Below are 22,464 nucleotides of genomic sequence, written 5' to 3'. Positions count from 1 at the left end.
GTTTACAAAGCGAGCGCACAAAGTCTAAGGAAGTGCAAGTAAGTCAAACGCTGTTTACAAACTAAAAAGGAACAACGATGTCAGACAATTCTGAAGTTGTGGGAGAAAATGAGATGGAGTTTTTTGACATACTCTACCTTTTTGAGCCAGAGTACACAGACGATGTACTTGTGGTGATTCAAAGACGTGATTCGTAGTAGTGTTGGGAAGTTCGGATCATTTTACCGACTCAGCAAAATGAATTAATCTTTTTTAGAGTCATTTCGCTAATTTTAGCAAAATCAGCATCACGTGACAGCCCCATAAGATGAACAAACAACTCAAAAAACCTGAAGACTCGAAACAGGTGAACTAATTCCAGTACAGAACCTAATAGGATGTTGCACATGCAAGACTGAACGAATCACTTCCCGAGATGACTCGTTTTTCCCGAGTCACATTAAAGATTCATTTAAAATGAACGAATCGTTCAAGAACGACCCGTGGACGTGCATCCCAGAGCCTGTGCTACATGAGCTTTTGTGGTTAAAAAAAAAATATTTTTCAAAAACAATGACCGATTGTTTCACTAGATAAGACCCTTCTTCCTCGGCTGGGATCATTTAGAGCCCTTTTGAAACTACATTTTGGAAGTTCAAATTCGGGGCACCAATGAAGTCCATTATATGCAGAAAAATCCTGAAATGCTTTCCTCAAAAACCATAATTACAACTGAAGACAGAAAGACATGAACATCTTAGATGACAAGGGGGTGAGTAAATTATTTGTAAATAGTTGTTTTGGAAGTGGACTTCTCCTTTAAAATAAATTGTGACCAAAATCTAATTTATTTATTTCAAAACAGCAAGTCTCACCATTTATACATTATTAAACATTTTCATATTGCTTCAAAAATAAAAGCTGATGAATCAGATGAATTTGAATTAATATCAACCATTATTCAAACAAACATATTTTAACAACAAATTCATATTTCATTTTTGACTCATTATTTTAACTCGCTGAATTAAACATGCAATATAATGAGGTCATAAGACAACAGTTACATACTGCTGTTTGAAATATTTATCACTTATTATTTATCATTTATTAAGATACATATTGTATCAATGTTATTTAAAAAATACTTTGCAGCAAGTAGTATGTTAGTATTGTATTCCAAACATAGCCTTGTCCTTCGAGGAAAACATTTTTCCCCTCATTACTATTAAGTAGACTATTAAGTCTACTTTTCTGCTAAGGGCAGACTGCAGCGCGTTTCTTTGTGAATGACCTACTTCTTATCCTGCATACAAGGTGATAAACATCTGCCTAAATAGCTAAACCTCATTAGCAAACACTACCTGAACATACTCTGTATGTCAGCAGAGCATCTCAGCATGTACAAAGGTCTCTCTGGATCATTTAATGACCAGAAAGCACGTTAACGCCGCTCTCTGCCTCTCTGAGCCGAGAGATAATGGTTGCCGCATCACCACTCATGTTGACGCAGACATGTGTTGTTGACTCTGTAAAGCCCACCGAGGCATATACGCAGATGACTGTTTGCACTGAAGTAGTTCCTGACAGGGCCTGTCGTATAGATGGTCACATTTCCTGTTTGCATGCTATAGATACGTTCATGTACAAATGTGTACTCACCCTTTTCTTAAGAGCTTCTAGGGAGTCAAACTCTAGCTTGGCTAGTTTAACTTGGATATGTTTAGGAACATCTGGAATGACGAATGCCAGGATGAATTTGAAGGCAAGGAGAACATGCTGCAATAAACAGAAAGAAACAAAATTACAACACAGTTTTCATTATGTAATTGTCTCTATATAATATAATTAAGTGCTAATTACACCACAAATATATTTTATGATGTGTTTAAGGGTTTCTAAGAAATTCATACTCCTATAAAATTGTCTAATTCCTGACTGATCAATGACATTTAACAGAGAGGCTTTTTTACTTTGAACCTCTCCTGACAAACAGAGACAGAACAAATCATAAGAGAACATATTTTAGTCATACTGAATGGCTGGATGATCTTTATGGCTTTCTATGTATTCAAAGGCCACATTAGTGAGATGTATGGTGCTGGCAGAGTGTCATCTGTCATTGCTACTCCATTTAGTGTGTTAAATAATCACCATATGCTGACTGCATCTGAAGCCGGCTCACTATTCATCTTTGTGTGATCTAAAGAGATCCAAAGAACTCTTTACAGTTGAACTACTGTAAATGTTTTAATAAGAAATTAATAATTTAAACCGTTTCAACAGAAGAATGTCCTGACTGGCATTTGTTTTTAATTCCCACCTTAAAGTTAACATGAAACGTTGATATTGCAGTGCAAGTAATGTGAAAACATAAATTTAAGGAAGTAAATTGGTTGCGAATGGGATTTCCTGTTGACTTAACAAAAACAAGTCATTTTTTTCACCCAAAACTCACCCATCATGTCCATAAGCCTTCCGTTCATCTTAAACACAAATGAAGATATTATAATGAAACCACAGGGATTTTGACAACGGAGTTTTACTGACACGTAAAAAAAAAAAAAGATTAAAATCATAATATTTTTAGAATAAAGTCTAAATGTTTCGAAAATAAAGACATGCAAATGGCCTGAATTGGGAGCAATGGAGAAGTTGCCAGACCACCAGAATTTGAATATATGTAGGATTATTAGCAGAAATCATACCATGTGTTATACTCGCAGGGACAGTATGCTTGGAATAATATTTCACGTCTTCAATTGCATTCATTAGGCCTATTTGTAGCCACACAATAATAGCAATAAGCTTTGTGCTTTTGATACTTTTAATATAAAACAAAGTCTCAGCTTTCAAAATCTGTCAGTTTTATAGCGAAATACAATGTGTCTAGCAATAATGCTTTTTAATGTGGCAGGACAGATTGCTGTATTCGTGTGAATCAGTCATCTTTTCGATTATCATGAGATTTTCGTTTAATGAAATTACACTGTTTTCTTTGTGAAAATTCCACCACGTACTCCGCAATAACATCTGTGGCATCCAGTCACCTTTATTTATATACCGCCTTTAACAATACAGAATTGTGACAAGGCGGCTGTACAGTATTAAATAGGAAACAGTACATCAACAATGCCAAAGGCAACATTAAACACTCACATTATAGGTAAAGGTAGTTAATCAAAAACAATAAAATAAAATGCAATATTGTGTTAAGAGAAAGTGTCCCCAACTAAGCAAGCCAGAGGCGGCATCCAGTCTTTCATTCCTTACATGTATTTAATTAAAAACAACAATAAAACGAAAATCCAATCTCTAAAGAGACACAATCACTTTATATGATGAACAGATTTAAAGTAAGCCTTTATTTTAAAATAAACATTAACACACCTACATGGAGTATATCAAAGATGGTAAACCCAAAAGCTCAAAAGTACTAGATTCATGCGCGAGAACAAACCTCAATCATTCTTGATGAAGTTCAAACATGCTTATGTTCCTACGTAAACCTCAATGGTTCTTCTGATTCAAGCAAGCTCGTATGAGCTTACGTTTACCATATGTGATGAGCTGTATGTATGTGTACGTGTGAATAAATGCCTGAATTAAGTCTGTTCATTTTTATATAAAGTGACTGTGTTTCATCGGAAGACTTGGATAAAACCAACTTGATTCATATGGATTTTTATCCATATTTAGATGTCTATATGAACCTTTTTGAGGCATCAAAGTGTTGGCTGCATGGATCTTTCAAAGAAAAGACAAATTTCTCTCTTCATCTGAGTTTCAAATATGAATAAAAGTGTAATGGATTTGGAACAACATTAATGTGAGCAACTGATGACACAATTTCATTTTTTAGGTCCAAAGTTCTGTCATGAAACTCTAGAAGGCACAGTCCAATAGGTCTACCTCAATCTGAAATAATGACATCATCACATGGCGCAGCTGATTGGTTCTTTTTTGTAGTAGCAGCCAATGTGCTTAACAATCAAATACTTGTCTAGTGCTTGCTGTAGCAGTTGCAGTGTTTTTCAGAAACCCTCCACCTTCCCCAGCTCCACCTGTATAGATCTGCTACGGGGTGATTCATGTATGCTACATATGGGGGTTATTCATATATGCTACATGTGCAGCAGCAGTATTTCTTACATGCTCACAGCAGCATGTTGTGGATGTATTGGCAGTAGCAAGTCTGGGTACTTCCTGTGCTGCACCAGTAGCAGCGTAGCAGATCCGTTCCACCAAGACCAAACACATTAACATTGTCATGTACATTACGATGCCAAACCCTTTTGTCATGATGGAACTAACATTTCAAACATTTCTTCACAGTTAGCTTAAATATAAGTGATGACGATATATAATATTCACTATAAAACTGCATGTTTCTTAATCTCCCTGTTAGTCAGCTAGTGTAGACTAATATGGAAAATGTACCAGCTCTACTTTGGAAGCAGTAGTTTAGCTCAGATCTCAATAATCAGTGTTAACACTCTAAAATGGTCCTAAAAGTCAGAGAAAAGACATTAGCTAAAGCTGTGACTGATGGAGCAAAAGGAACCCCTGGGACTCATCAACAGATTTTAGTGAAAACCAAAACAAAATCTGCTCTTCTTGTGTGGATGACATAAAGTAGGATTATGTCATTATAAATGATGTAGTGAAAGACGATGTTAGTTGGGAAATGCACCAAGATCCAAACTGCTCTTCTGAGACTCTGGGCCATTTTTGAACTTAAATGACCCAACTTCATATAAAAATATGAATCACTACACCCATGATCCATAAATATGACAGCTACTTCAGCTTTATTGTGCTAGCAAACCTCCCTTTACTCAAATTTCATTCATATTTAACAGTAAATGTACACTTCCCACAGTTTATAATACACATTGAATACTTAATGTCTGCATTGTAGACTTGCAAAAGTCACAGAATGGTTAAACAAACCATCATCATATCATCAAAGGATATACTGACTAAAAGAAACTCAACAAAAGTAACAGATCCAGAAATGCTTGATGTTAACATATTGCTACAAACCAATAATGGCACATGCTATACTGTACATTTTTAGCACTTCTTTCAGTCTTGAATGAAATTAGTTCATAGTAAAACTTCAGTGCAGCCATATTAGCAAACTTTCTGCAAATTTTGCAAGCAAAATGGTGCATTTTTCCTTGTCAAGTGTGGCAATGCAAACCCAATGCAAAATATGTGGATACCTTTCGCTCTTGTGAGAAATTCTAGATTGCAAAGACTCCTGTTGAAATTGCTAGATTTTGCCAGTGAGAATTTGCTGAACAATGGTAAATGTGACTGCATTAAAAGGGTCATCGGATGCAAAACTCTACATAAATGTGTCACACAACTCATTGCAGCTTGTGATGCAGCTTCACCTACAGCAGAAGTGAGTATAAGGGTTTTTATGGATCTTTGCAAATCGCCCAAGTTAATAATGTGCTAGTTAGCAAGTTTCACGGCTAAATGCGGCTAAAGTAAACAGACCGGCTCACCCCACAGTAGAGAGGGTCATAGATGAATTTACCTGTTCAGTGTGATGATGATTAATGTTCCCGACAACCTCTATAGTCACTTTCAGCTACTTGTTAGTAACAGCCTTTTTAAGACAAGTAAAAGCTTTTAAAAAAGGGGGTGTCTGATGTGTTTTATGTTGTAGAATAAAACATGAAAATATCTTGAGCTTGTGTTTACCACAGACCTTATTTCAGGGCATTTCAGGACCAAAAACTCATTTAAAAAACCCACTGACTTCAGAACGATTGAACCAGAAGATCTAAATTGATACTAATTTCTGGGTTTCGGCTTTCATCCCTGCAGCGCTTTATTAGACACGTTTTAAAAATCAAACATTGTGTGATTTTATTTTTGTTTTATAACATAAATGTGTCTATGTTCACACAAATCATTGCAGCCTGTGATGCAGCTTCACCTACAGCAGAAGTGAGTATAAGGGTTTTTATGGATCTTTGCAAATCGTCCAAGTTAATAATGTGCTAGTTAGCAAGTTTCACGGCTAAATGCGGCTAAAGTAAACAGACCGGCTCGTCACCCCACAGTAGAGAGGGGGCAGGGTGAGCAGAGCTCATTAGCATTTAAAGGAACATGCAATAGAATGGCTCACTCTGAACAGGACAGATTTTGAAAAGGTAAAAAAGGGTGTTGTTTTACACTACCACTGAGAAATTTTAACAAAAGTATGTTATAGCCTTCTCAGACCCAAGACCCTAAAGAATCATATCAGCTTATGTAAAAACTCTTTAGGATTTTAGCTAAAACAAGGTACCCTACACTGCAGCATCATTTTGGAACAGCCGTATCATAGATAACTCACTAGACTTTGGAACAGAACTCCTGTGTTTATATGAAAATTTCCATCAAATTTTCACTAGCAAGCCTTAAGAAACACTCTTCACTCAGTATTGCAGTCAGATAGGGCTTTGAAAGCACTGACTGAATGATTCATCAGTGATTTATCACAACAGTACATCAGTAACAGACAAGCACAGTCTCCTGCAGGGCACTGCCTAAAACAAGCTGAGAGCATGTGCAGAAGTGTGACTCAAAATGATGTTGCATTTGAACAAGAACTGTGGAAGATGCCACCCTCTCTTCAGGCTGATTGCTGTCTGAGCGAGAGAGGGGTGTGATGCAGAGACTGAGAATCTCAGATCTCATATAATGAGAAAACAAAGCCCAGATTATTTGTGCAGTCACATTTGTCTCCATAGACTTTACCAGACAAATGTATAATTACTGCAGATGGACTTAAAAAGGCAACCACACCACAAATACAGACAAATATGGAATTGCTTGAATAGGTAAACGGAACCCTAATAATAAAATCCTAATATTAAAGGAGCTATAACATCAAAAGCAACTAGAGACTCAAATAAGAGTATACTGGAATATTATAAAATAGAATTCTGGCCTGAGTTCATGAATTCATGCATCACTACTCTATTGGCAATGGACATTGGATCTATTTTGCCCATGGAATTTCAACACAATTTTGCTAATTTAAAGACAGAGCGTTGTATTGCATTGTTACATACTAATGTAGCAAAAAAGCATTGTGAGAAAGGAGAGGGTAGCCTGTTGATGACCAATCTCATGTGTGACCAGAGAACTGGAGGAAAATGTGTGTCGGAGAGGTGTCAGAGTCTTTCCAGGCTAGCCGTCATCCTCTTTAAGATGTGAGTGGAACGGAGTGAGAGAGAGCGTGAGAGGGCGGCCAGACACATCTGATCTTGCAGCATGTCAGACATGGTTAGGGAGTCATGCAACAGCACAGTCTTCAGTTAAACAGCTCTGGAAGAGCCCGTCTGCCAGTTAACATGAGCACTCACTGGGTGGGGTACACACAAATACACACACTCTCATTATGTCCGACTGCTAATTTAGCCACTGACATCTAGACAGCCACAGTCAAATCAGATTATATGAAAACCATATTTGCCCTTTGTTATAATCCCGTAGAAAGCCATGCTGCAAGCAATGGCAAAATTCATGATGAGACTCATAAATCTCATAAAACAAAAATAAAATCACACAATGTTTGATTTTAAAACATGTGTCTAATAAAGCGCTGCAGGGATGAAAGCCGAAACCCAGAAATTAGTAGCATTTTAGATCTTCTGGTTCAATCGTTCTGAAGTCAGTGGGTTTTTTAAATGGGTTTTTGGTCCTGAAATGCCCTGAAATAAGGTTTGTGGTAAACACAAGCTCGAGATATTTTCATGTTTTATTCTACAACATAAAACACATCAGATACCCCCTTTTTTAAAGTTTTTACTTGTCTTAAAAAGGCTGTTACTCACAAGCAGCTGAAAGTGACTATAGAGGTTGTCGGGAACATTAATCATCATCACACTGAATAGGTAAACTCGTCTACTCATTAGTCTGCTTTCACAGCCTCGCTGTGTTTATAATCACACTCTTGCAATCTATTCTAACTTTCAGGTAACATGTTTTTTTATGTTTTTTTTTTTTTTTAAATAAAGACTGAAAGAGTTGTTGGAGGCTTAATACTGGTGACTTTGAATTAATGTGACTATAGTGTAGTTTATAGCCTACTTGAGCTTTTTTACGTTGCCAATTGTATTTAGGCTTTAAAAATTCATAAATGTGGTGTTTCTTTGTGAAGATTATCAAGATGATAAAATATAATAAACTTTTGCTGGTCGCAGAGGTTGTTTTCTACAATAATCCAAAATTAAAAACAGTCCTATTGGGTTTTGGTTGAGCGACCCAGGGTTTTGCTAACTTCTGCGTCAGTCTACAAAAATGTCATTACTGCAGCACAATAAGTCCAAATTGCATTTAATTTACTTAATTTTAATACTTAGAGCACAGCATTACTTGACAGGTGTTGTGGAAGTCTGCTTATGATCGCATAGCAGTTATAGCAGTTAAGCTATATTTAAGCTACGCATAGTTACAAAGATGCAAGCTAATAAAGCTACAAGACCTCAAGCTACAAAGCAGCACTACAAGCTACTAACAAACACATACACACACAAATGCATACACTATCAGTCAAAAGTTTCTGAACGGTAAGATTTTTAATGTTTTTTTTTAAGAAGTATCTTCTTCTCACCAAACCTCCATTTATTTTATCTGGATTACAGCAAAAACAGTCACATTTTAAAATATGCTATATTTAAATAAATGTTTTCTATTTAAAATATTAAGTGTAATTTATTCCTGTGATTTCAAAGCTGAATTTTAGCATCATTACTCCAGTCACATGATTCTTCAGAAAGCATTCTAATATTTTAATTTGCTGCTCAAAAAATGTTATTATTGTTATAATGTTTTATTATTATGAAAACAGCTGAGTAGATTTTTTTTGTTTCTTTGATGAATAGAACGTTCAGAAGAACAGAATTTGTCTTTTGTAACATTATAAATATCTTTATCATCACTTTTGATCAATTTACAGCATCCTTGCTAAATGAAGGTATTAATTTCTACAATTTCTTTCCCACAAATAAATAAATAACAATACTGACTCCTATTCATCAAAGAATCCTAAAAAATAATAACTCAACTGTTTTAAATATTGACAATAATAATAAATGTTTCTTGAACAGCAAATCAGCATATTAGAATGATTTCTGAAGGATCATGTGACACTGAAGACTGGAGTAATGATGCTAAAAAAAAAAAATCAGCTTTGATCACAGGAATAAATTACATTTTAAAATATATTAAAATAAAAAGCAGTTATTTTAAATGATAAAAACATTTCACAATATTACTGCGTTTGCTGCATTTTGGATCAAATAAATGCAGGCTTGGTGAGCAGAAGACAGTTTTTTTTTTTTTTTTTTTTTTTTTTTAAAACATTACAAATTTTACTGTTCAAAAACTTTTGACTGGGAGTGTAATTCTCTGCCTCTGCCTGTAATTCTCTGAGGCTGTTCAAATGAACAAAATTCATTCTGTTTGAAATGAGAGCATGAAGTAATATAAATATTTAAAAAAATAATAATAATTACACTGTTCAAAAGTTTGGGGTCAGTAAGATTTTTTAACATTTTTGAAAGAAGTCCCTTCATTCTAATTTGCTGATTTGGTGCTGAGGAAACATTTTTTATTATCATCAATACTGCAAACAGTTATGCTGCTTAATGTTTTTGTGGAAACTGTGATATGTTTTCTTTGAGGAATAGAAAGTTCAAAAGAACAGCAATGATTTTAAATAGAAACAAAAACATTTAGCTTTTTTATGTGTGCGCATCTGTCTGCAGACAAATCTCTCTCCCTCTCTCTCCTTCTCTCTCAGAGGTCACAATCAGCCTCCCTACCATCAAGCTTTTCAGTTCTTCCTGATCCTCAGCCGTCTCCTGTCACCGTGGCTACACTGTTGCCTAGTTACTGCTCTCTGAGGCATGTCATCGTGTAATTACCTGAGTATCGAATGGCCCAAAAATAGGCAGCAGTCATGGCTCTGAGAAATACCAGCAATGACACACACACACACACACACACACACCCACACATACACACACACATGCTCAAAAACCTCTCTGATTCATTCCACCGTGAGCCAGTGACAATGCTCACAACAGCAAAGTAAAGAAAAGATAACAGAGTGAGGGGACATTTGCATTACCCATCATCCAAAGATGACCTTTGAGGGCATAGAGATTATTTCTGCATTAATCTTTTAGGGATGATTGCTCACCTATGCTACAAAAACAACAAATCTGTGTTTTCCTATATTCAAATACTGACAGATCTACAGTATATCTGTTACTATTGCTGAGTTTCTTTCTTCTGTTGAACACAAAAGAATATATTTTGGTAACCAAAAAGTTGACGTTTCCCATTGACTTCTGTAGTTTTTTTTTTTTTCTACTATTGTCAATACGATCAGTTGTTAACTTGAGGGTGACAGAATTTTCATTTTTGAAGGAGCTATGCCTTTCAGAATGATATCTTATGTGGCTTTTTTAAGAAAAAGATGCACCATTACCCTTTTAGGCAAAGATACATTTTAATTTTTTCAAGCAAATGATAAAACAGGTGGAAAAAAAAAAAATCTGTGAGACATTGACAGAGAAAGTGGGCCATATGGGGTCTTGAACATGAAAGATTTGAAAGTGAGATCTTTTGATTTGGCCATTAAGCAAACATTTTTTAAGGGGTCATTATAAGACATCTTGCATATGATAATTTAATGTCATAATATGTTGCAATAATCTAAACGATTTAATCGTTTATCCTGCCTCCTCTGTTGGTATATCATATTGCCATGTCAGACTTCTGAAAGTGATCCATACATCACACAGCACTCCGCAGTCCGTAAGAAGCAGACCCTCCCCCTCTGCATACTGATCTAACGCCATTCCCTGCTCACTCCACTTAATGAACTAACAGATTCAATAAAATATAGAAAGACAGCCTTGAGAAGCACCCTGCATAATAGATAGAGAATGTGCTTTGCTTTCTACTCAATGTGTGAGTTCTATGTAAATGAGAATATATACACATAAGTTTGTTAATTACAGAGAATTTATATAGCTATTAAGGAGTAAAATCTTAAATTTGTAGGCTCTTTAACAACTCCATTAACATTTCCTTTATCACTTTTGAAAAAGCACCATGCCTGCAATATTTCTCTTTACAAAATAATAGACTAAATAATAATTACTAATTACTAATAAAAGACTATCTAAAAGAATTATGTTTTTGGTAATATATATTCCTGTTTATGAAAATTACCACATTTAAAAACTGTAAAACACAAAAAAAATCAGTGACATTTACGATAAAACATCAGCAGCTGTGGGTTTTACAATTGTAACTTAAATTCACAGTAAATTAAAAAGTAAATAAATATATATATATATATATATATATATATATAAAAAACCCTATAATAAATATATATATAAAACCCTGATGTACACATCTGATGAGGGAAAACAGTAATTTAAAAAAAACAACAAACAACGACAAAAACAAATGTAACGGGTCATGCAGGGCTTTCTGGAAATGTCAATTTGCGTTTCCTTTACTGTAAATTATACAATGACTTGTTTTTTTGTTGTTGTTTTTTTCACTTCGCAAAATTGTCATTTTTTTGGGGGGTGCGTCTGAATAGTTTTGATTTTATTTCAGTTTTAGCTTTAGTTATTTTAGTACATTTTAGTTATTTTAGTACAAGGCTTTTTTGTTGATGTTATCGTTGTTGTTTTTTGGAGAACTATGGTTATTGGCTAGGAAACGTGTCATGCTCTTTAGTGTTCAGTGGAAGAATGACGACTTGTGATGTGAGCCAAATATCTTGAAATTATTTTGTTTAACCAGTGATTTCTTTGTTTTCAGCTTAAGAGATGAAGTCGGCGACACTGACTCGTCATCTCCACAGTACTGGATGCACCTGTACGCATGTTTCATACGGATTATATTATCTCAGAATATTTGTCTTCCATTTGGTTTATTTGAAAGTAGGCATTTCACTCTCTATAGATATATTTTTCATGTCTGTAAAGTAAGAAACACTGAGTTTCTGAGTTTTGCGCTCAAGTTCAGACCGAGACGACATCCTGTTTGCTTTCATTATTTTACAATAGCGCAATGTTTTGTTGTTATTGTGAGTGCACACAAATAAACGTAGAGTCTTTACAGATTCAAAAGTTATATTACTATTATCTGTATGACCAAAAATGATGGAGTATTTTAAGAGCAAGTGACCACACAAGCGCTCATCTGTCATGCAGTGAGTGCGCTACTATTCAGCTTCCACACTCCGCACAGACATTTGAATAGCACACATTTTTCTAGGTTAACATTAGATTGAGTGGCCGTGTAAAGTTGCTACTACAAGTTTCAAATAATAAGCCTCATTTGAAGTTGATGAATGATCAACCTACGAAAACGTATAATGACATGGATACTACGTACACACTTCCTGTGTCCTAATTAACCAAATGGCTTAAAAAACCATGGCTTAAAAAACATACTCTCCATTTCTGAAATTCAAAAATTGCTAGTAGTTTTCTGTATGGGGTGGGTTTAGGGGTAGGGGTAGGGGTAGGGTAAGGGGTATAGTACAAAAACCCATTACACCTATGGAGAGTCTCCAAAAAACATGGAATGTGCATGTTTTATGGAACTGGTTCTTGGGAAAATAAACACTCTCTTTAATACAAAAAAAATATCACCCATTGATAAAATAAAGTAAATGTAAATGAATGCAATATCAAGTCCAGCATGATTAATAAAAAATAATTAATAAAAGACAGACAAATTTTATAGGTGTTTCCATACAGGTTTATAACTGCCCCTTAGGTCGCTGTAAACACAAGCTACTAATTCAGCCAAAAGTTGACGCATAAGACCTAAGGGGTTTAGGATTTTGGCTGGTTAGCATTGTCCAGTTAAACGTGTCTGGTAGATGCTATAACTACACTATTATGGCTCCAAAAAACAGCTTTCTCCATTGATGCCAATTCAAGAGCTTTATTTATTTATCAATAAAATTAATTTATATTATAAGTTTTCAACTAGGACAGACTTGACTATGTTTCTCATGATCTTGTTTATTTATTTTTTCGTTAGTTTGTCTAATAGCTTTAAATACTTTTTAGATAATTATAATGTCAAGTAAATAAGACAGGTACGAAAAGGTAGGTATGATGGGATGGCAGTTAAGTATGGTGGTTTTTATTAATTACATAATTTCCATACTTCTATTTCTGATGATTGAATCTCATGATTTCACTGTTATTCTGCTCTACAGAGGCAAAAAACTGTACCTATGCCAACACTGAACCTGAGGAAAAAATATATGAAAATAGTTCTGTATGTAGTATAGATAGACAGATTACACAACTGCCCTAATGTAACAGCCTCTGCTCTACCATCCGAGCTATTGAAAGTTGATGAGTGCCATGACCCTCACAGGAAATGAATGAACACGTCAGAGATACACAGATACAGTGTAGCCACACACTCACCCACAAACAAAGTTGATTTGGAGCAATTGACCTGCCATGAACTGAGCTGACAGCAGCTGTTCCAGTGTAACCAGCGTAGCCGTACTCCAGCTGAACCAGCCCTAAACAAATCAATTCACACCAGCCAGCAGGAGCGGCCAAACTCAATCCAATCAATCTGAATTAGTACTTCAAATACAGCCTTATTCGCGGCAACACTACTATTTGCTTTTGATTTGACATGCATATCTTCTCTGACTTCAGTCAATTTGGATTAAGTTTACTTGATTTAATGTGGCAGAACGAAACAACAAAGCCACACACAGACCTGAATGACTACAGCCATTTGCTTTTGAGGTTTGTAAAGACTTTTCTATTCCCACAACACTCCCGGTTTTGAGTTTTATTTAAAATTCTGTCATGGTACACTGATGCTGCGCGCGAATCAGTATGGCCTAATTACAACTCCAGTGATTACTGCGAAGTTTAATTAGCGGAAAACAAGACATGGCACAATGAATTCCTCCCCAGATCCCCACCAGGTTCACACAGAATTTCAGGAGTTCTATTTTCTCTTCCCCAAAAACCCAAGTCTCTAGTGTGTTTGTGCGTGAGCGTGTGTTTCTCTCCATGCTTTGGGTCAGTTATTTTGAGTGAGTCTCCTGAGGCTAGAAGCAAAGCTTATCCTTTACTGAACCTCCTGTTTAATTCTGATGTTAACCCATATGGACTGGAGCTCCACAGTAGTGGGGTTCTGGATTCTTCTCTTACACAAACTGACAAAGTCTAATACACTATGTTTCCTGCATTATCCAAACCACCAGGATGGCGGTTAAGGAAACAAGAACTACAGCCAAGTTTAGCACCCTTTAACACTCATAGACTCACATGCAGAATGAAAACAACTCACTGATGCCACCTTATGGATCATCTGAGCCATTGCAAAAAGGGGTTATAGGTTGTTTATGGTGTAAGGACAGGAGAGAATGTTACCTCTATTGCCACCACAATGAGGATCAGCTGAGTCTCTGATTCAGGGAAATACGCTTTCACTTGTGGAGACAAACCAATCAAGCCACAGTTGGTCACCACTGCGATAATGCTCATCGTCTCGAATGCCAACTGGAAGAATAAAAACCCAAATGTTAGTTTTGTTTGTGTGTGTATGTGTGTGTGTAACACTGTTATTATTGTTACATACCAACTGATATAAAGTTTAAATAAAATAAAATAGTAAAAAGTGTAAGTTGCACTATTAGTAAAAATTACAAAAACCTAAAACTGATTTTTTAAAGAATTTGAATGAATGAATGAACAAATGAATGAACAAAGGCACATAACAAAATCACTAAAACAAACTAAAATGAAAATGAAAACTAAAAATCTAAAAAATAAAAGCTAATAATAGTACATAAATAATACTAAAATTAAAACACTGATGTGCAAATATATAATAACAGTTTAAATGTTGGGACAGGCTTGATTATAAAGACATTCAATCTAAATAACTTTAAATTATTTTTCACATACACATAAGTGTATATCAGATGTGGTTTGATGTTTCTTTATTTTCTTAATTTATTTTTTTTTCTCGTGCATTCTTCTCCACTAATCTTGCTTATGACTAGTTCTGGCTAGTTCTGACTTATATGTATTCTGAGTAATATGACGAAGCATATCAAGTTGAATGATGGAATTTTACATATGATACTTAAGTACATTAAAAACAAGTACCTTTGTACCATTTGCTCAAGTAAAACTTTAAAGTACTTATATTTTTACTGGAGTATTTGTACTTTTACTCAAGAACATGGTTTGTGGACTTTGTCCACCACTGTGTGATATCAATTTCACATGCCCTTTTCTCTGAATATGAGTATAGCTGAGCCAAATCCATCTTTCATGGGGCCTTTGCACGCAATGTAGTTCACTCAACAATGAAAATTCTGACATCACACAATGCATTACAGATAAATATGTACACTACCATTCAAAAGTTTGTGGTCAGTAAGGTTTCCAGGTATCATGGTTTCCAGAAAAAAATTAAAATAAAAAATTAAGCAGCGTAACTGTTTTCAACATTGATAACAATTTAAAAAAAAAATTAAAAATAATGTACTTGAGCATCCAAATAAGCATATAATGGCTCGTTTCCACCAAGTTGTGAATGGTACCAAAATAGTGAACCATACCGTACCCTTTTTTTGCTTCTGTTAGGGTACCTAGCACAGCAAAAGGTACCAAAAGGGTGGAACTAAACTCACCGCAGAACGTAGATTGGTTGACTAGAATCGGCACTTGTGCATGCTACAAGGGGATAAAGCGTCACTTGTTCCTTCACTTGTTCCGCCACGCTGTTCAAGCCTGTTGGGCTTATTAGAGTGCACAAACCGTATCTCAATATGCGTTCTTGTCTGTTCTTGAGGTCTCGTGAACCGTCATCAGTCATTGCCCAAAAACCTGCATTGTTTTCAAAATATTACTGTTATTGTGCTATGACAATAACAATATGTCATGAGTTTTTCAGGTGAGATTGTAGTTAAAACTTCAACCTGTGGTTTATTTATAAAGCGCCTATTTGAAAATTTGCTATGCCTTTTTCTGAGATGTGAGCTTCAAATGATCACAGAAATGTAAAAAAAAAAGAGGCAGAGCTGTGCTTTATGTCATATTGAGAAATGGCTACTGTTGAGGTTTATCGTCGATCGCTTCCTTCTGGCATACACCACGCCTAGCAAGTAAGGGTACTGTTGGCGGTGGAAACGGAAGCTGGATCAGGGTGTTCCATCCCGAACTGCACCATGCTGTACTGTATGGACCCAACCCGCTCAGTGGAAATAAGCCATTACAATGATTTTTGATGGTCAATATTGTATAAAAAAGAGCTGCTTATAAGACTTTTCTCAATTTCACATTTTGTTTTTCCACAAACAAAACAACAGCATACTTATTTAAACCAGAATATACAGACGATAAACTATGAGAGATGGATGTTCTACGTCAGAGCGCCGGCTCCTGCATCAGGAGCACTCATGGTCTCGTGGTACTCTCATGAACATGCATCAAGGACTGACATGACAGAGAAGAAATTGTTGAATAAATTGAATAAAGTTTATCCTTTTCTGCACAAAAAAACATTCTCATAGCTTCATAAAATTACAGTTGAACCACTAATGTCACATGGACTATTTTAACAATGTCCTTACTACCTTTCTGTGCCTGGAACGTGGTAGTTACGAAAGCTCTCGGATTTCATCAAAAATATCTTAATTTGTGTTCCAAAGATAAACAAAGGTCTTACGGGTTTGGAACAACATGAGGGTGAGTAATTAATGACAGAATTTTCAATTTTTGGGTGAACTATCCCTTTAAGCTTTCTTTAAAGTACTTTAAATTATCAGCTCTTCTGGATGTGAGACTTTCTCATGAGGTTTTCTCACCTGCCACACCCCGATGTTCGCGGCTGGTTCTGAGAAAGGCCGCTTGAAAACATGGCACATCTTGAAGGCGTCAGAATAAACCTCAGTGATGTTGTTCAGCACCACCAACACAGCAGCCAGCGGATACACACAGGAGAACAGACTCACATAGCCAAACAACAGGAACTGCTCAAGGTAGTCGTCAAACGTGCCCTGATGACCAAAGTTATTTCAGAGAATTTTAAAGGTGAGAAAGGGACAGAAATGGTCAAGTAATACTTTCTGTTTTTTTAAGTGGGTTTTTTTTCGGGGGTTTTTTTTTCATTTTAAGTGGACTTAAGGGAAAAGAGTGTATATCCTAGGTGCTTGTTCAGAAAATCTTTTTTGTTTACAATTATTTAATTATATATTTTACCAACCCAAGGAACCCAACTGATAACGATTACTGGGTCCTACCAGATAGGTGTTCATTTCAGTCTCCAGCTGAACTTGTTCCAGTAGGGGGAGCTCTTTATCACCCATTATTCTCCTCATCCTCTTATGAACCTTCTTGTTCCTCCTCCTCTGCAGCCAGTATGGCAGGAACGCCTCCATCACTTGATTCAGGATTTGAGAGGTGATGAGCAGAGTGGCCAAACTCTGACGATCCACACACACAGACAAATTACTTCCATTTAAAACCATAAGGCATCTTGTAAAGTAGGTTTTAATTAAATCATTCAACTACACTTGATTTATTGCTTGTCAGAGCAGCTGAGCTTAGTCTGAAATACTGACCTGTCTCAAAAGCACCATATCTTGCATGACAAAGGCAATATAGAAGAGAGAGGCAAAGCAGTTTACGAAGTTAAACTGGAAACAAACAAATCAAAAAACAAACAATAATTAAACCTAAATTTTCACTTCTATTTGCATAATTTTAATAATGACAAAATTCCTACATTTTACATGCATTTCTACTACTATTCTAGTCGTTTATAGTTACTAGATAGATTTACTAGGCTATTACTTAAAAAAAATAATCATGCATGGAAATCACAGTTTTCAAATTAGTGGGAACCCTATATTATAGGCAGAAATGTAAGAACAGACAAAACTTAAACGCGTACCACCAAAACCTTGAGCACAAGGTGATTTTGAAATGATGACTCCAGTCTGTGGTTTTCTGAAAAACAAAACACAAGGAATGTGATTTACCTCCATGTTGGAAGGTAAGAAGATAGAAGGAAAATAATTGTTGTGAAATAACAATTAGTATGAGGCATTAATAGCATGTACAGTACACTATGGCAAAGTTTAGACCATATGTTTTCAACCAGGAAGGCCAGAGCCCACTTGGGGGAAGCTAAATTAATTAAAACTATTTAAATAAATTATTTTTAATATATGTCACAATTAAAATGAATAAAACCTAAATATAAACTGAAATAATATTAACTTTTATCTTCCCTCAAAAACTATTCCTTTTACTAAACAACATATGCAGGATAACTTGCAGGATCGCAAAATGAATAGTGGTTAACCATGTTACGTCAATATATCTATTAAAATTCAAAAACAGCTTTGTCCTAAATACAGCAAATATTCCAGCAGTAGGAAAATAGAAATAGTTTCCTTCAAATATTGCTTTGAGGGTGCTATTAAGAATGATAAGAACCACTGATTTAGACTTAATATCTCATAATTAAAATTTTATTTCTCATATTTTTTACTGTATTTCTCATAATTGAGACTTTATATGCCCCAACAGTGACTTTAAATCTTACTATGTGGCTTTATATCTTTCTATGTGATATTACATGTCATTATAGCGACCGTATCTCACAAAAGTGAGTACACCCATCACATTTCAGCAATCATTTTAGTATATCTTATCAAGGGACTATACTATAGAAATGACACTTTGATATATTTTAGAGTACTCAGTGTTCAGCTTGTACAGCAGTGTATATTTACTGTCCCCTAAAAATAACTCAAAATACAGCCATTATTGTCAAAACAGCTGGTAACAAAAGTGAGTACACCCTAAGTAAACTTGTCAAAACTGTGTCCAAAGTGTCAATATTTTGTGTTAGCACCATTGTTATCTAGCACTGCCTTAATCATTCTGTGCATGAAATTCACCAGAGCTGCACAAGTTGTTGCTGGGATCCTCTTCAAATCCTCTATAATGACATCATGGAGCTGTTGGATGTTAGACACATGCTGCTTCTCCACCTTCCGTTTGAAGATGCCCCATAGGTGCTCAATAGGGTTCAGGTCATATCACCCTCACCTGCACTTTCCTCAGCAGGACAATTGTCATCTTGGTGGTGTGTTTGGGGTCATTACCATGGTGGAAAACTGCCGTTTGGCATTAAAAACTATATAAATTGTATTATTTTTATTAAAATAACAGATTGTTTCGCTAGATAAGACCGTTCTTTCTTGGCTGGGATCGTTTACAACTGCATTTGGGATCGTTTGAAGCCGCATTTAAACTGCATTTTGGAAGTTCAAACTCAGGGCACCATATCAGTCCATTATATGGAGAAAAATGCTGAAATGTTTTTCTCAAAAAACATAATTTCTTTACGACTGAAGAAAGATTGACATGAACATCTTGGATGACAAGGGGGTGAGTACATACTATATGTGAATCTTATTTTTGGAAGTGGACTTCTCCTTTAAGAAGATATACTAAAAACATTGCTGAAATGTGATACTGTATATCTCACAGTTTGACTTCAAATGTTATAATTGCAATTTTAACTGAAAAGATGATAAAAGAAGAATGGGAAACAAAGACAAGAAGAGTTTCAGGCTCACCCCAGTCTGTAAGAAACTCTGCTGCATAGCGATACAGTAAGTTCATGATCTCGATGACCACAGCGTAGATGATACTGGGTACAAACAGCAGAATGCTGGTTGCAAAGTTTGGACTTTCATTGTAAATGCTTATGGCCCAGTGCTCCATGTCAAAGTAAATCATCATCACGTAAAAGGACAGATACAGGCACAGCAGAACAAATGGAACGGACACCAAATATATCCTCAACTGCCGCCTGTCGTGGAAAAACAAACACTGTCAAAACAAATTGAGCATCTAGAACACTTCCCATATTTATCATGCTTATATTTGTTTGCCATTGATTTTGAATAGGCAGCTCTGTGTATTATTATTACATTTATCAATCAATAAATGTGAGTACATAAATCTCAATTACTGCATGCTGAAAATCTACACATCTTGAGGCTAACCAAGATGTGCCTATATACAGTCTTGCTAAAACTATGCCATTTTTTTTCTTCCAAAACACGATAACATTTAAAAAATTGGTACTTTGAGCTAGGGTAGACTGGTTCCTCTCGTCCCGTGACTGGATTAAACCCCAGAGCTCCGTGGAATCCAGCCCTCGGTTCTTCAAACGCTTTTTTACGGCTCAGAGTTCCCCATCCATATGCTAATGTAGCACTGCATCTCTTCCAGACTTCCAAGAATACTGTAGACCAGACCAGGTTGAAGACAGCAAACAGCACATACTTGTCATAGTCCTCCCAGTCAAAGAGGTAGTAAGGGATACCGATGAGGGCCATGGGTACCAAGGCATACGTGAAATACTCCAGAAATCCAAAGTAGAGCGCCAGACCCTCACCAAAATAATGTCTGATGTCATCTACATCATAGAGGACATAAAGAGAACATCTTTAAATTAATATATGGCAGTGCACTGCAGTTTCAAAGCATGTGTATAATGTTCATAAACACCAGACTTTAAGTTTAAGCTGGTGTATTTTTTTTTTAAGATGATGCAAGTACAAATCTGCATCACTTTACATTTACATTAACTGAGCAGTCAACAATGCTCTTTGAATTCCCACAATAACTCAAGAGAATAGTTACACATACACCTACCAAAAAAGACATTCTGTTGTACTTATATAACCAAAATTCTTGTGAAATTCTTTTCACAGTATGTTATATCAGAAACCTGATAATAAAGTCTGGAGGTAGGTTTAAAGTTCATGCTGCCAGCACACACAGACAGAGTGACTCACCCAGTGGCTGGAAGGACAATTTGATCTTTTTGTACCATGAGAACGAGAGTCTTTTAAGGTCTTCTTTGTCGTGGAGAGGAAAATACTGGACTAGGACACCTTTAGACTGCAACCTCCGCACTGGAAAAGAGTTTACCATTAAAATGTAACTTAAAATATAAGCGAAACAGCACTGTGCAATAAAAAAAAAAAAAAAAAAGTGAATAAAAAATATTAAAGTGGACATCGGAAGCAAAATCCACTTTAACATGGTGTTTGCATATACATGTGTCTTAGCAATGTGTGGACACAACCACCCTACAATGATAAAAATCCATGCACTCCTTTTTTAGAATCCCTCAAAAACCAAAACAGTCACAATTATCAAGCCATTTACATTTTTCTGGCCCCCGCACACAAATGCTTAAGGACTGTCTCGTATTAGCAAATTTCCACCCTTAGCCAGCTGTACGTTGACTGTCATTTCTCTGCGTTCGAGCAGCTGTACCAACAACGTCTCGTAAGCCATACTGTAGTTGGATGTAAAAGTGAACAATTTTCACCTGACATCAGAGCCACTAAGAACGCAGTGGATTAGTTTTGTTTTTGATGGTAAAACAAATACACAAAAGCAGTAGCTCATTATCATTTAAAGAGACACCGAAATGGGTCGATTTGAACAGAGCTGTTTTTGACAAAGTAAAAAGAGTGCTGTTTTACACGACCACTAAGGAATTTTAACCAAAGTGTTTTTCAGACATTTCATGAAGACCCTAAAGAATCATACCAACTTGTGGAAAATAGGCATTTGATCTCCCAATTAACAATTATTAACAATTAATATTGTTAAACAGCAAAGATAACAATCTAAATGGTGATGTGTTGAGTTTCAGCTGCTGACTAATTTTACGTTTTCTCAAAGCTGTGCTTTTTCTACTTCAAGACAGTTTTATGTTAATATAATATTGACAAATATCCAAAATGATTGTCACACCCCTGTGGACTGTTTTGTTGGTTTTTCCCTCATGTGTCTTTATTTGGTCTTTCCTGTTCCGTTTCTTGTTATGTCGTCACTTGTTAATCACGTACACCTGTCTGTGTCTCATTAGTTTCCTATAATAGTTTGGTTCAGTTCCTAGGTCATGGTCTGTTCTTATAATGTCGCTTAATGTCATTTATGTTAGTTTCGTTGTGTTGGATTGTGTTTTCCCTGCTGTTCCAGTTTGTTCCTGTTCCAGTTCCCGTTTGGATTATCTCATTAAACCACGTTTTGTATGATTTCCTCGTCCCTGCTCCTCCTTCCCACACACGACCCTGACAATGATATTGTTTTTACAACAATACTGTTATTGTGTTTTAAAAATTATGCTTTATTCTACAAGGGCAGGGTCTCCTACTCAAGTGAACCATCATCACATGACCTACCAAATACTGCTAGCTTATTTCAGTATACTTTTTAACAGTACATAAAAAATACCAATATATATATTCCCTCTCTAGCAATTTATTACATTTTGATTAGAGATAATGAGGATGAACAATTTTAAGGAACAAGAGGCACAGATAAATAACAC

At 35.7% G+C, this 22,464-nt stretch overlaps 1 protein-coding gene across 2 annotated transcripts in view; it reads right to left on the bottom strand.

The window, feature by feature from the left end:
- Positions 1–22,464, bottom strand: part of ano10a (anoctamin 10a) — a 41,079-nt gene that overhangs the window by 11,911 nt on the left and 6,704 nt on the right. For both annotated transcript variants that reach the window (XM_051131353.1, XM_051131354.1), the window contains exons 5-13: positions 20,912–21,031; positions 20,196–20,529; positions 19,682–19,917; positions 17,983–18,038; positions 17,651–17,725; positions 17,330–17,512; positions 16,895–17,086; positions 14,448–14,576; positions 1,642–1,758 (exon numbers count right to left, since the gene is read on the bottom strand). In XM_051131353.1, coding sequence (XP_050987310.1) covers positions 1,642–1,758; positions 14,448–14,576; positions 16,895–17,086; positions 17,330–17,512; positions 17,651–17,725; positions 17,983–18,038; positions 19,682–19,917; positions 20,196–20,529; positions 20,912–21,031 — 1,442 coding nt within the window. The remainder of the gene's footprint in view (positions 1–1,641; positions 1,759–14,447; positions 14,577–16,894; positions 17,087–17,329; positions 17,513–17,650; positions 17,726–17,982; positions 18,039–19,681; positions 19,918–20,195; positions 20,530–20,911; positions 21,032–22,464) is intronic.

This window comes from Labeo rohita, chromosome 16 (genome assembly GCF_022985175.1).
Source record: "Labeo rohita strain BAU-BD-2019 chromosome 16, IGBB_LRoh.1.0, whole genome shotgun sequence".
NCBI classification, from domain to species: Eukaryota; Metazoa; Chordata; class Actinopteri; order Cypriniformes; family Cyprinidae; genus Labeo; species Labeo rohita.
This window is presented reverse-complemented; position numbering and strand designations above follow the sequence as displayed.